The sequence below is a fragment of the Diabrotica virgifera genome, chromosome 4 (assembly GCF_917563875.1).
Source record: "Diabrotica virgifera virgifera chromosome 4, PGI_DIABVI_V3a".
Taxonomy (NCBI): domain Eukaryota; kingdom Metazoa; phylum Arthropoda; class Insecta; order Coleoptera; family Chrysomelidae; genus Diabrotica; species Diabrotica virgifera.
The window spans coordinates 264,047,017-264,060,748 of NC_065446.1; the positions used below are offsets into that span (position 1 = coordinate 264,047,017).

Here is a 13,732-nt window from a genome sequence, read left to right on the forward strand (position 1 = left end):
GCACTTATAATATCAATGTTTGCTGAAGATACCTCGTTAATAGTCTCTGCACGTACACTCGAGGAGTTAAAAATGACAATGAAGACTATTGTTGACTGCTTTATATGCTGATGTAATACCAACAGACTAATATTAAACATTGACAAGACAGAAATTATTTATTTTCATTCATACAACTCATCTACCAATGACTATATCTTAACCATCCATGATAGAAACAATATGTTATCTTCCACTCACTCTACAAAGTTTTTGGGTGTGTTCATTGATTGTAATCTGAAATGGTCAGAGCAAGTGAATTCAGTGAACATGAAATTGAATAAAGCTTTTTATGCTATATCTAGAATTAAAAACACACTACCCATATCGGCATTAATAAACGTTTATTATAGCCTTGCTTACAACCACATGTGCTATAATGTAATTTTATGGGGGAACTCAGTAGATAGTACCAAAGTGTTCATTACCCAAAAAAAAATTATCCATAAAATTTTTAATTTGGATTATCAACAATCTTGTAAACTAATGTTTATTAAACATCAAATTTTAACTTTCTACTGCCTATATATGCTTTTTCTCATGAGGATCTTTCAGTGCGTCACGGTTTTTCGATTTCATTCTAACGCATTAAATTGTATTTGACAGAAAAAAACGCACGTCGGTGATTACATTTCGTCGGTGACATTTATAACATTTATTCTAGTTGTCAATAGATGGCGCTATAATCGAAAAAAAAATTTACTAATTATAATATATCTACGAATATAATCTACAATTTATAAGACTATACAAATCAAAGAAAATACCATTTTATAAATGCAATAAACTCAATTGATTTGTTTTTATGCCAAATTGCAAATAAAATGTGCCAGATTTAACTAAAATGTCATAAATGTGTATTATCACGGACTTACCTTTTTTTCTATCATTTGTGACGCACTGAAAAATGCTCATGAAAAGAAGCATATCTATAAATGTTTACTTTATGTAAAAGAGGTAATAAATACATTTCCAGTAAATGCAGACAATCACTATTACAATACAAGAAGTACTGAATCTTTACGAGTTCCTAAACACAGACCATCCAAATTTCAAAATAGCTTCAGATATATGGGACTGACCTTATACAACCATTTGCCAAAAACTGTGAAAGAAATACCACTTTCCACTAAATTAAAAAAAAATGTTAAAGATTTATTCTTAAGAAAAGCATATTAATTCTATAAATGAATATCTGGAGGACAAACTGCAGTAGCTTTTACTTGTAAAAATGTTATATATTTTATGTTTTGTCAATTTTGTTACACTGTGAATATTGTATTATACACATTAATGTTTTTTTATACTGAATTCAGTAGTGACGTATCCTATACATTTATTTTGAATTTCTTAAAAGATTAATAAAGATGACTATGACTATGACTAATGAGACGCAAGAAAATGTCCTTCTTCGAAGCACAATGCAATAGACAGGAATTCACAACATACAATCTCTGATACATACTTATTACAAGAAACAGAGTTAATGAAAAATGTGATAGCTAACATCCATTAGTGGATTTGTATCTGAAGAAGAATTTCATAATCGTTTTTAGTGAATACAAAAGATACATAATACAAAAAATAATATTATATTAATGTAGTATATATGCAAAGAACGAACCGTCGAATCTTACGTTCAAAATTATGTATAAAACTAAAAAATCACTTACTGAGATCGCTGTCCAGTTGGGCCAAAACTTGTCTCACGCCGTCCAAATCGCACCTCAAGATTTTCGGCATTAACAACTGTTGTTCTAAGGCAAAGACGACGATGGCTACCTGGTTCTTCAGATTGTTACCGGTGCCGGAGAGAGCCAAAGTGCCAGTGGTTAGACATTTGACGGGGGGCAAGTCCAAAAACTGCGGGTCTCTGATGGCGTCCGCGCAATCTTTTGCCAGCGGGTAGATCGTGTTGTTGCCGTCGCGCAAAATGAGGATTGATTCTGCGCTCTGTAAATTGTTTTAATTGTAAGATGGTGTATAAGAGATGTGACAATTAAATAACCGAACTGTTATTGCAACATATTGTATTGTTATATTGCTGTGGGTTCATCACCCCTGGTTTATATAATGGGAACATATTCTCTCGAAAAACAAACTGGCGGAGGGACGACCGAACCATCGAAAAGATCCATAATTCTCGAAGATCATCTTTTTATCGGACTTGGCGACGGAGAGGCTTCTGGAGTTTTACTAACCCACAGGGCCTCAATCAGAGGTATGTGACTCACAACATTATTGATTTCTACAATGCCCCATAGGAATTTTCTTCAGTTATAGAAGTCAACTTCTAGAGAAGTGTTTTCACACTGTTAAATCTTGACTTCTAAAGCTCCTTTTGTTCTGGAATGATAAGTTTGGAACCAATGTTGCGCAAACTTTCTGCATGTTCAATGATTCGTGCAAAATCCGACTGAAACATTTTGTGTTTTATCAATTTAACAATTCTCAACATTATCGTGTCTTTTTGACGTTGAGGTCCATCCTTAAACCTTTAACCTTCTCAAAAATTTGTGTGCGCGATAAAAATCGACTGTCATATACTTCTTTTAATAGATCATAAGCTTCTGCATCGGTTTTTTCAAGTTTTACAACAAACTTGAGATAATTCGTTGCTCGCTTTGGACACTGCGTTTTTTCGACGAAACTATAGCGCAAGGATTTAAACGAAAGATCACTATAGCGAGACAGCATTAACGAGTACATATCGAACCATCCTCACTATTTTCCGGTAATAGTAGGGGAGGAAAGTATGCTAAATTTTGAGTTACTCGAGCGTTATGGGACCTATTGGGTTGTGAAGAGTAGGTCCCAAAACCAAAAAAAGTTTAAAAAAAGTTTTCCATTTTAGTGGGGACTTTCCATTTTTTAATTTAATTTTCCATTTCCAACAATGATTTTTTCCGAATATAGCGCCATCTATCCATAATTCGAAAAAATGTCTCAAATAAAAGTTGCTTACTTTTACGTAAAGAATCCAAATCTGCAATAAAAATTGGGGGCTCCTATTTAAGATTTTAAAGTAATCCCTCACCCCACCTCCGTGGGGGGTCGTGTTTGGTGCCATTCGATAGATTTTTCAAAAATATTAAATGCGTTTATTTTGCAGTTTTTCGATCTGATGTTCATTCGCGAAATATCGCGGGGTTCGTATTTAAAATTTTAAATTTACATCCCTCTCCGTGGGGGGGGGGTCGTGTTTGGTATCATTCGATAGATTTTTGAAAAATATTGGACACGTATTTTTTAGTTTTTCGATCTGACGTTCATTTCGCGAAATATTCGCTTTTTTTGTGAAATTTTTGAAATATACACATTTTTGCATGTTCTTAACTTACCTTATGTTAATCTGACGATTTCGAGTTTTTCTAAGGTCGGGTTTTTTTTTCGGACTCCCCCTTAACGAACTCCCCTGTATTAAGGGTAAATATATGGTAGAGGTACATTTACAGGGTACAAGGTTTCTCCACATGTGATAATCTGACGCGCTCGAGTAACTGCAAAAATCCCCGCTTGGGCTTCCCTACCATAAGTGCGCTCGTACAAGAAAGCAATATCCAAACGCAACATGAAACACTCAACATCCCATAAATACCAACGGTTAATATTATGTATCCCTCGAACGCACTTAAAACTACCCAGGATTGCTAGAACTGCGTTCGCCGACGCAACGAGGATAAGGATCGTCCACCGAAAACCAGATGCGACACTCAGTGCATATCTTTCCGCAATGTATGTTATATGCGATTTCTGTAGGATATTGCTTTGGTGTACGAGCCGATTAGAGCACCAGTCTGGGTAGTTAATTGCGACACCTCATATAAAGAGTATAATCAACTCATATCAACAAATTGTAACTAGTAAGAAGAAAAACGTGTAAAATAACACTAGGAGGACAAGAGTGAGATAAAAAACCGAAAATAAAAAATTACTAATGAAGTAAAAATCTAAAGAAGTGTAAAACGGTGTCCGTTTCCTACTGTCTTTAACATAACAATGTAGTTTGAAGCCAAGATGAAGACTCCATTATGGTTTAAATACACTTTATTCTTGTAACAAAGGGCATTCGACCTACCTCAGTAGCTAGTTTCAACTACTTTAGATCTGGATCTAAACTTGGATCTATTTTAGAAAATTTTAAATAAATTATATACCATCTACAAGGGAAGATTTTTACTTCTTTAGTAATTTTTATTGTGGTATACAGCCAATGAGAGCCAAAAAAACGATAAAAACTCGTCACTTACTTCTCCAGCGCACGTGAGATTGATGTAGGAAGGATACAGTCCCATGAAAGCAGCAGTTTCGCTAGGAAATTGGTTATCTTGTTCCACGCGTCCGCTGCTGATGTTATAAATGACGTAGCTCAGTTTGGGGCCATTCCTTACGATGGCGTGTATGCCCTGGCCATCTACGGCGACTGTTAAAATCTGGCCGCCGTTTTCTGGAATCTGTATGCGTCTCGGAGTTCTCTGGAAACAATCGGGAACTCTGGAATTCGACGACGATTTGATCACCTAAAAACACACAATTGTAGATAGAACTGATCGTCAGCAATCTAATGAATCATTACTTGTAAGTCGTCCTTTCTCATTAATCGGCAATCTTGAAGGATTTCGTCGACGTCTTTAGAATCTCTCGTGTGCGCAGAGGGGAATCTGACTGCAGCATAGGCACCGTCCACTTTTAATACTCTACCCGTCGGGACACTTCTGACATCTTCAACGAAAACCACGTCACGAAGCAACCACTCTTCCTCGTCTTTCTTTTGGTCGTTGCCTAATTCCGAACTTGCCACTACTGTCCTCTTTTGACGCTCTAAATTGAAACAAATTTATGTATTGCGCACTTATAACTATCCAATAATTTCATAAACGTGGTATAGACTACTTACTGTGGCTGTTGACACTGCCTGTGTCACTACAAGTGCTCGAGGCCGGTGATGGTGGAGGGGGCATATCCAACCTATCAGTATTTTCTTTGTTTGTTGTCGTCTTGCTGCCCAAATTTGCTAAAAATATATAAACTAGAACGTGTACAATCAGATATCAGTCACGGAATACATACCCAATGAACTAGCTGTCGGAATATCGCTTCTCTTCTCTGTAGTAGTGGTAGCAACATTCATGATTTTGAAAGTGCACGAGTCGCTTAAGGCCCAGGCGGCATTTTGTAACTGACCGACTTTCGGAATGCCACTAGCGACGCAAAAGCCGATAGCACCAGGTTGATACATCGGACAATTTTTCATGCAGACCTGAGACCCAGTGACTATTTCCGATTGGTTGTTGGAAGGTCGTTGTTTTCTGCATTTTGTGCGGTACTTTTCCCAGAGGCGTTTTCTTTGAGTGAACGGCAATACACCCCTAAATCACGAAATAATAAGTAAGGGAAAATATAGGACTACATTTTACTTACCACCAGTATAAACTACCACTCTCCAATCTGGCGACTGTGTACAAAGGACAAGTGTGCAAGGCAATGATTTTATCCGTCTGGAATTCGGTGTACGCTTGTGCAGCATGCTCCAATTTACTAGAAGCGGGTGCTAACAGCTCGTCGAGCCACGTGGCCACTTTTCCCGATTCCGTAGCGACCGAACATCGCATGGAGCAGGCTGACAACTGAGTGACTTTCTCTCCAGCAAGGCCCAATGGCACAGTTTTCGGGTGGTGAATATTGGGATTTTCTGGATGTTTGTACGTCTCGTGTTCGTTCCATTTCCATTGATAAAGTTGCCCGTTTGACGACAGGGCGATTAATTCACTGTAGAGAGTTGCGATTTGGATAAATTTGGGCGCGGGTTCCGGCCAGAACTCCACGTCATCCGAGATCCATAGAGGACAAGCGTTGTCCTTTTTCTTGTGATCTAAACCATGCAAATATAAAATAATTTCGGGATATATAAAAAACATGGCAATTTACGACGGGTGTCAATTAAATAATTGGACTGGTGCTGCAAAATATTGACTATGTACTTTCCTTGCCTATAACGAATCATACGATTTTTTTATTATTGAAAATAGTGTTGAAAGTCATTATTCCCTTCACTACTTCCACAGTGTTGCCACCTTACACTTTAAATGTGAAATTTAAAAAAGTCACAAGGTGTCAAATCGGGCTAACACGGTGGATGATCCAATCATTTTCGATCCTTTTAGCTCTGGAGTGAGAAATTTTGGCACCAATTGTGCGCAAACTTTCTGCACCTTCAATGATTTCTGCAATAATTTGACAGGCGCTTTCTTTGTTCATTACTGTGATTTCAGCCGGAGCTTGTGATACTCAGCAAAGACTTGTGGATCAATTTACTGATTTTTTATATGTTGCCGTCACTTTTTGATGTGCAAGGTCATTATGTTCCTCCTTAAATATTTTAACCCATTCGAAAACTTCTTTCACTTCCACATACTAAGGTTTGTTTTTAAACCAGGAGGAGTAATTCAAATTTACCGCGCAGTAGTGATTGTTTGCAATTAGTCCAACCTCACGCAAGTTTACTCCACTGTTATGAAATTTTGACTCTAATGACATTTATGAAATTTTGACAGTATTTTCATTTCATAGGTTAATTAAGTTATATCAGCGTTTTTTTGAGTTTTCTGCGTTATTCCTTTAATTTTTAGACTTTTAGTCTGTTTTTATGTAAAAAAACATTTGTTTTTATATGATCAACCAAAAAAGAAAACGTATTTGGTGATTTTTCTAGTGACTTACTTGGGTGTGAATCTGTCTTTTTAGTATATTCCTCTTGGTTTAAAAACAAACCACAGTATTTTTCTGGCATCACATGATTCACATGAATTTGTTTTTTTTTTTCAGAGGCAGTTTCTTCCAGTTTTAAATGCAATTTACGTTCAAGTTTACAGCAGCCTTCTCGTTATTTATCTTTAGCAGCTCCACTGATTATTTAATTGACACACCCCATATACATCGAAGACCAACAGTTGTAAAAAAATCAATATATTAATTAATAGTTGTGGATAAATCAAAATATTAATGGATATGTATATAAATTAATAAAAATAACTGAAGGTGTATTAAAATGTTAATTGAAGGTTGGAATTAAGTTATAGTAAACATTGCAAAATATGCTTTAAACAAAAATGTTGTTTTTATTGTAAAAAAAGGTGTAGATAATGTAATTTGTAGCATTTTCTTGAGAAATTACTACCACGATAGTTGAGATAGAAAATATGGTACAATGAAATCAAATTAAAAAAACATATTTGTAAACAAAAGTTTACATACTCTGATCATATTCTTTCAGATTGATAAAAATTTAATAGTGAGTGGCGTTATAGACCTCATTATTTCCATCACAATGATAAACAGTGCCAGAAAAATATATGTTTGAATGGTAACAAGTCTCGGAAACCAAATTATTAAATAAGAAAATAGATACCAAGGTACGATAGATTAATTTCGTTTTTCGGTACCTTGGTAGAGCCTATTATGACTTATGGGACAGAAGTTTGGCAGATCACGAAAAAGATAGAAAAAGAATAAAAGTAGTAGAAATGGATTATCTAAGGAGAGCGTGTGGTATATCCAAAAAAGATCACATCAGGAATGAATATATTAGAAGGACGAACACTGTATATTCTAGTGTAATCCCTATTCCACGAACATACGCCTGTTTTGGATTACTTCGACAACGAATATTTTACTGTACAAAATAGGAAGAACGAAAGTAAATTGCAAATTACATTGTTGTTTATTGGAATAATTATTAGCGCCATTTACTTTCGTACTTCTTATGTTGCACAGTAAAATATTCGTTGTCGAAGTAATCCAAAACAGGCGTATGTTCGTGGAATGGCCCATAAATAGAATTGAAACGAGACAACTAGTGTGGTATGGTCACGTGAAACGAATGAATGAAGATAGATGGCCAAAGAAAGCTTTAAATTGCATACCACAACAAAGAAGAAGAAGGGGAAGACCTTCAGTTGCCTGGTAAGAAAATGTATGGCACATCATGAGAGATAGAGCCAAAGAAAACGAATGGATGGACAGAAATAGATGGCGGTCGAAATGCGAGAAGCAGCAGAGGCTGTAGGAACCTCGCTTATAGATATATAGATTGAAAATAGATAAAACATTTCACTTACCAGCATCCTTATCGAAGGCATTGTCCCTCAAGGCACATTCCAACCATCTCCTGGGCCCAAAATACTGTCTATCACGCCATCTTGAAAAATTCTCTCTATCTCTGTCGGAACTGTTGCTGACATTGTTGGGTGGAGCGTCTCTATCGGGTAGTCGGCTTCTACTACTGCTGCCGCGGCTGTTAATGAAGCTTTGTTTGAGCAAAGTCAAACATTTTCAAACAAAAAGTTAGTGAAAGAAGCCAAACAAGAAAAAAAAAACGGTTGGGTAAAGTAAAAGTAAAGTTAAAGAGAAGCCAACCCAAATGAGATAAAAAAGAACCTGAAGAATCATAGAAACATAAAACAAAGTTATATATTCTTTTAAATCTGTTTTCAAATTAATTTTAAGACCAATTATTCAACAACCAATGAACTACAGATATCTGCTGCATATACAATGATGAGTGCACTAATATCCAGGAAAATAACGGAAAAGACGGAAAACATAATACGTTGTGAAATATAAAAGAGATGAAACTATTAGAGGTGGGAAATTATCAATGGAAACAGACATTTTACATTATATTGATAGTTTCTCACCTTTAGACGTATCAGAATCACACTGTTACAGGAGAATTTTATAAAATTGTCGCAGTGGCAGTTGTCAAACTCCTCCTATACATCTAAAAGTGGGAAATTATCAATATAATGTAAATTTATAGGTTTCTATTGATAATTTCCCACCTCTACAGTTTCATCTCTTTTTATTTCACAACATATTATGTTTTCCATCTTTTGCATTATTTTGCTGATTATTAGCACATTCATCACTGTATAGTAGGGTAGGTGGGGGCAAAAGTACGCACAGGGCAAAGGTATGCACTTACATTTTTCAGTAACTTCTTATATGTTGGCGACAACATCTTGTGGCATATGTTTGTACTACTCAGTAGCATTGGATGAGAAACTTTGGCGCAATCAGGGCGAATACAACAACAAAAATGAGGTAAAAATTATTTTTGTACCTTTTGATCTAATTTTTCTTAAAAATTGATTGATTCTAATTCTTAATCTTTCAAACTCAGATTATTATTGGTTAGGCATGTTGAAAGTTTATTGTTAGAAGACTTCTTCTACATGACAGTTTGAAGTTCACATGTGCATAGTTTCATATTGAGGTTAGATAATATATTATTGGTTGCCGGATGGGGCAAAGTACTCACACAAATGGGGCAAACGTTCGCAGTGCGTACCTTTGCCCCCAGTGAGGTAGACTTGGCAAATGCAAGTTTCAAGTCAATCTTCACAAAGTGAATATCAAGTTGAGCTTGATATTCTATCAGCTAATTTTGTCTCAATTGCAAAATGTCTCAAATCCGCAAAAGTATGCACAGGCGTACTTTTGCCCCATTTGGTGGGGCAAAGGTACGCATTTACATTTTTTTTTTAAGTTATCAACACTACAAAAATAATATTGAAGAATTTCCATTTGCCTAATATGATTACAAAATGTATCAATTTCACTTTCATCTATACTCTGTGCTAATTCAAGCATTAGGAGATTCACTAGAGATGAAAATTTAGAAAATGCGTACCTTTGCCCCCACCTACCCTATGGTTCATTCCACCAACATATGACTGTTTTGGATTATCGCGACAACGAATATTTCAGTGTGTAACATAAGAAGTATGAAAGTAAATGGCTCTAAAATTATTCCAATAAGCAGCAATGTAATTTGCAATTCATTTTCGTTCTTCATATTTTGCACAATAAAATATTCGTTGTCAAAATAATCCAACACAGTCATATATTCGTGGAATAGGGTATAACTGATAAATAGTCCATAAGACAAGAAGCTGTAAATAGTGCATCAAAAGCAACTGGCACCAATTGAATAATAATTTGGAATGCTCCATTTACATGTAGCCTTCCAACATTTGTAATGATCTACAATTTTATCAAAATAGTTGTAAATCAGGCTAAAAGGTATATTGTATTCCAAATGAGTCAATCTTATTGTCCTTGTATATACATTGTTCAATAATAGATTAAAAAAGGAATTCCCTTGTCTTCACTGTCTCACTTTTTTCATTATAATTTTAAAACAATAATAATTTGTCTTGTAAGAAATAAATACTGTAATTATTAACCATTTGAAAAACAGAATCTATAAAGAAATATATAAAATAGGTCAGCAATTATTACTAATTGAATAAAAAACGTTCAAGGGCCATCCAAAAATTAGAGGAAATTTTAGTACAATATAAATTTTTATTTCAGGTTCTCTTATATATTGACTTACTTTCTCATACCGGCATAACCAAACATATCTTCAGAAAACATTGCGTCTGCATCAATAATAACTGAATGGTCTGGATGAAAACCTCCATCCAGCAGAGAAATAAGATCCTCTGGAACATAGGAATCAGCAGCATCATCTCCTTCTTCACCTTCTTCATCGTCTCTTGAAAGAAGATTGTTCACTGCCAAATTTACATCTAAATTGGTTCTCTGGAAGCGAAAAATATCATTTTTTGACAATGTTTGAAATAATTTCTAAGAAAAATCGTAATTTATATCAAATATAATAAACTTGGGTGAATTCTCACAGCCTCGTTTATGTATTCTTGCTTCTAAAGAGATCAAAATACTGTAAACATTTAAAAATCGACAAACCTGTAACTCTCTAATTATTAAAGTTCGACTTTTGCCTTGAAGAACTACTTGTGCTTGTGATATTAGTTCTTCTGGAACATAAGGAGCTGGAACAGTGACCACAGGACGGCCACTGCTAGATGAACTGGATCCAATTATAACTGGGGCTCCTCTACTACCTGCTACAAAAAAAATCATTTCCATCAGAAACTAACATGATATTTAGAGATAAAACAATAAATGCAAGGATATGTCTTACCACTATTGCTGCCTCCTCTAATGGCTGTATTAGATCTCATTATTCTGGCTCTAGTTCTGATACCTCTTCCTCCTGTGGGTTTGTTTCCACCACCTCCACCTGTACCACTCCCCCCTCCTGTGCCGCTACTGCCAAAATTGCGAGTACATCCCCTATAAATAACATAAATTAGACAAATTTTAAAATCAAAAGATCCTATTTTTTTGTACCTAAATGCAGTTTTGACAAAAGAAGATTACAAAAAACTTTTAGTCCTTAAGGGGCTACCCTAGTGTAAGAGTACGAAATTCATATACTTTTTTGGGAATTTTAAAAATAAAAATTACCAATTGCTTTGAAAATTTGCATGAGCATTTATTATAAAAAGGAGTACATATATGTAAAACAGTTTTCATAAAAAAACATTGAAAATTAAACGATTTATGCGCTGTCTACTTGCACCGTGAAAATAAAAACATAGCTTCACTGCTGCAGTGATTGGGACTAATAGAGATCCTGAAACATAAAATTTCAAAGTTATTATTGAAATATAAGTTTTTTTCTATACCATCAACTAGGGATTTTTTGGTCGGATAAAAAATGTCAATTTAGCGGTTTTTGAAACTGAAAATGTTTTAGCTAATTTAAAAAAAAATTTCAAAACCTCGTCATTTTTCCAAATTCTAATATTTTTCAAAAATTCTAGTTGATGGTATAGGAAATAACTTATATTTCAATAATCACTTTGAAATTTTATATTTCAGGATCTCTTTTAGTCCCAATCACTGCAGCAGTGGAGCTATATTTTTATTTTCACGGTGCCAATAGATGGCGCATAAATCGTTTAATTTTCAATATTTTTTTATTAAAATCGTTTTACATATACTTCTTTTTATAATAAATGCTCATGAAAATTTTCAAAACAATTGGTACAGTACTTTTTATTTTAGAAATTCGCAAAAAAAAGTATATGAATTTCGTACTTTTACACTAGGATAGCTCCTTAAAGAAAAAGAGAATTGACCAATTACATGAATCAGAAAAAAATTCATAAAAAGAGTTTGAATGACTTGAAAATTCTGAAAGCACTGAATTATGGTGATACTAAAGATATTACAATTGAAAATACTATTTTTTCTATTAAAAACAAATCTTAAATACATATCAGAAACCAGTTACCTACCAAAAAAACCAGATCAATAATAAAATAAATCAGTAGTTAGAATCACATTACTTACTTTTTCTCATTTTTGCTCAAATCTAGCCTATCTGATAGGACATTGTATGATACTCTACATATTCTACCATCATCTAATAATAAAGCTATATATGTTGGTGCTAGGCATATGCGTTTTACACCGGTACGTAAATTTGAGAGTCCAGGATGGATGTTCTGTCCCAATCTGTTAATTCTATCTGCTACTTCTTTCAATCTGTAAAAGAAATAGTTTATTATTATGTACATAAACCTTTCATTATAAATGAGAAATATTAACTATTAACGTAAAAGCCAAAAAAATTATTTGATTGGGAAGAGAAAAGTGATAACCAGTATAGCCTAGTGAATATGAACTCAGTAGAAATGCTTGGAATGAGATGAAAACAATGATAAGCAAAAACTGTCTATAAAAAACTATACTCTGAAGACGGTGATTCATTGTCATTCGATATTCAATATTGGTCAAAATAGTTTATGTGTCACCTTCTTATTATAGTATTAGTATATTATATTATTATTGTTACAGTAAAACCTCCGTTAACCAAAACCTTTTTAACTGAAACATCGTTTAACCGAAACAACTGAAATTTTGATAATATCAATAAAAGTAAATCCTTATCGTAAAACGGAAACAATTCGATGTTAATTTGTCAACATCAACTAAAAAACGCAATTAAATATACAACACATTACGAAATCACCTCATAGTATTTTTAATACTAACTTTGACCAAGAGTACTATGTAATTTGATACAAGAAAAAAACAAAAAACAATGTTATTCTTAACTATACATTATCTGTTTACTATACATTATCTATACATACATATTAAGGGGAAAGGTGTAAAATGCAAAATTTTGACGCCTGTCAAAATTTTCAATGTGTTTTAAATGTATTCATTTTTTTCTAATCCCGAGAAAACTAATAAGTATTTTTGAAAAATTTAAACGTAGAATGAAAGATTTCTTTATTACCAAGGGCCAAAAGTCCCTTAGAATAAATAAAAAGTTTTTTTTGAATGAAATATTTGCAATTAAATATGACACTAAATTTTCTTTTTTTATTTTCACCCCTGTAACCTATTAAAATAAACATTATAGAAGTTTTCAGGGACTTTAAACAGCATTTAAATTTTTCAAAAATATTTATTAGTTTTCTCAGGATTCGAAAAAACTAAATACATTTAAAACACATTGAACATTTTCACAGGCGACATTTTGTGCCCATGCCCTTATATTCTAATTAGGTTTGTTCTAGCAAACAGTCAAACTGGTCAGAAACAGTCAGCAAACAGTTCGTCAGTGAGAGAACGTAATACAGTCACCAGTGCTATCCCCTCTACTCGCGCTGGTTGACTATTCGTTGATGGTTTCAAACCGTTTGAAACTGATGCTAGAACAAACCTTTATTCTCTATATTTTTTTGACTTTTGGTTTTATATGTTTTCCTTATTTTTGTTTTCATTTGTTGAAATATTTTTGGAT

The 13,732-nt window shown here is 34.0% G+C and overlaps 1 protein-coding gene across 3 annotated transcripts in view; it reads right to left on the reverse strand.

Moving 5' to 3' along the window:
• LOC114325347 (E3 ubiquitin-protein ligase UBR5) overlaps positions 1-13,732 on the reverse strand; it is a 69,269-nt gene that overhangs the window by 49,953 nt on the left and 5,584 nt on the right. For all 3 annotated transcript variants that reach the window (XM_028273418.2, XM_028273411.2, XM_028273407.2), the window contains exons 2-12: positions 12,268-12,462; positions 11,051-11,202; positions 10,813-10,973; positions 10,439-10,647; positions 8,157-8,344; positions 5,461-5,911; positions 5,110-5,408; positions 4,937-5,053; positions 4,616-4,860; positions 4,290-4,559; positions 1,713-1,992 (exon numbers count right to left, since the gene is read on the reverse strand). In XM_028273418.2, coding sequence (XP_028129219.1) covers positions 1,713-1,992; positions 4,290-4,559; positions 4,616-4,860; positions 4,937-5,053; positions 5,110-5,408; positions 5,461-5,911; positions 8,157-8,344; positions 10,439-10,647; positions 10,813-10,973; positions 11,051-11,202; positions 12,268-12,462 — 2,567 coding nt within the window. The remainder of the gene's footprint in view (positions 1-1,712; positions 1,993-4,289; positions 4,560-4,615; positions 4,861-4,936; positions 5,054-5,109; positions 5,409-5,460; positions 5,912-8,156; positions 8,345-10,438; positions 10,648-10,812; positions 10,974-11,050; positions 11,203-12,267; positions 12,463-13,732) is intronic.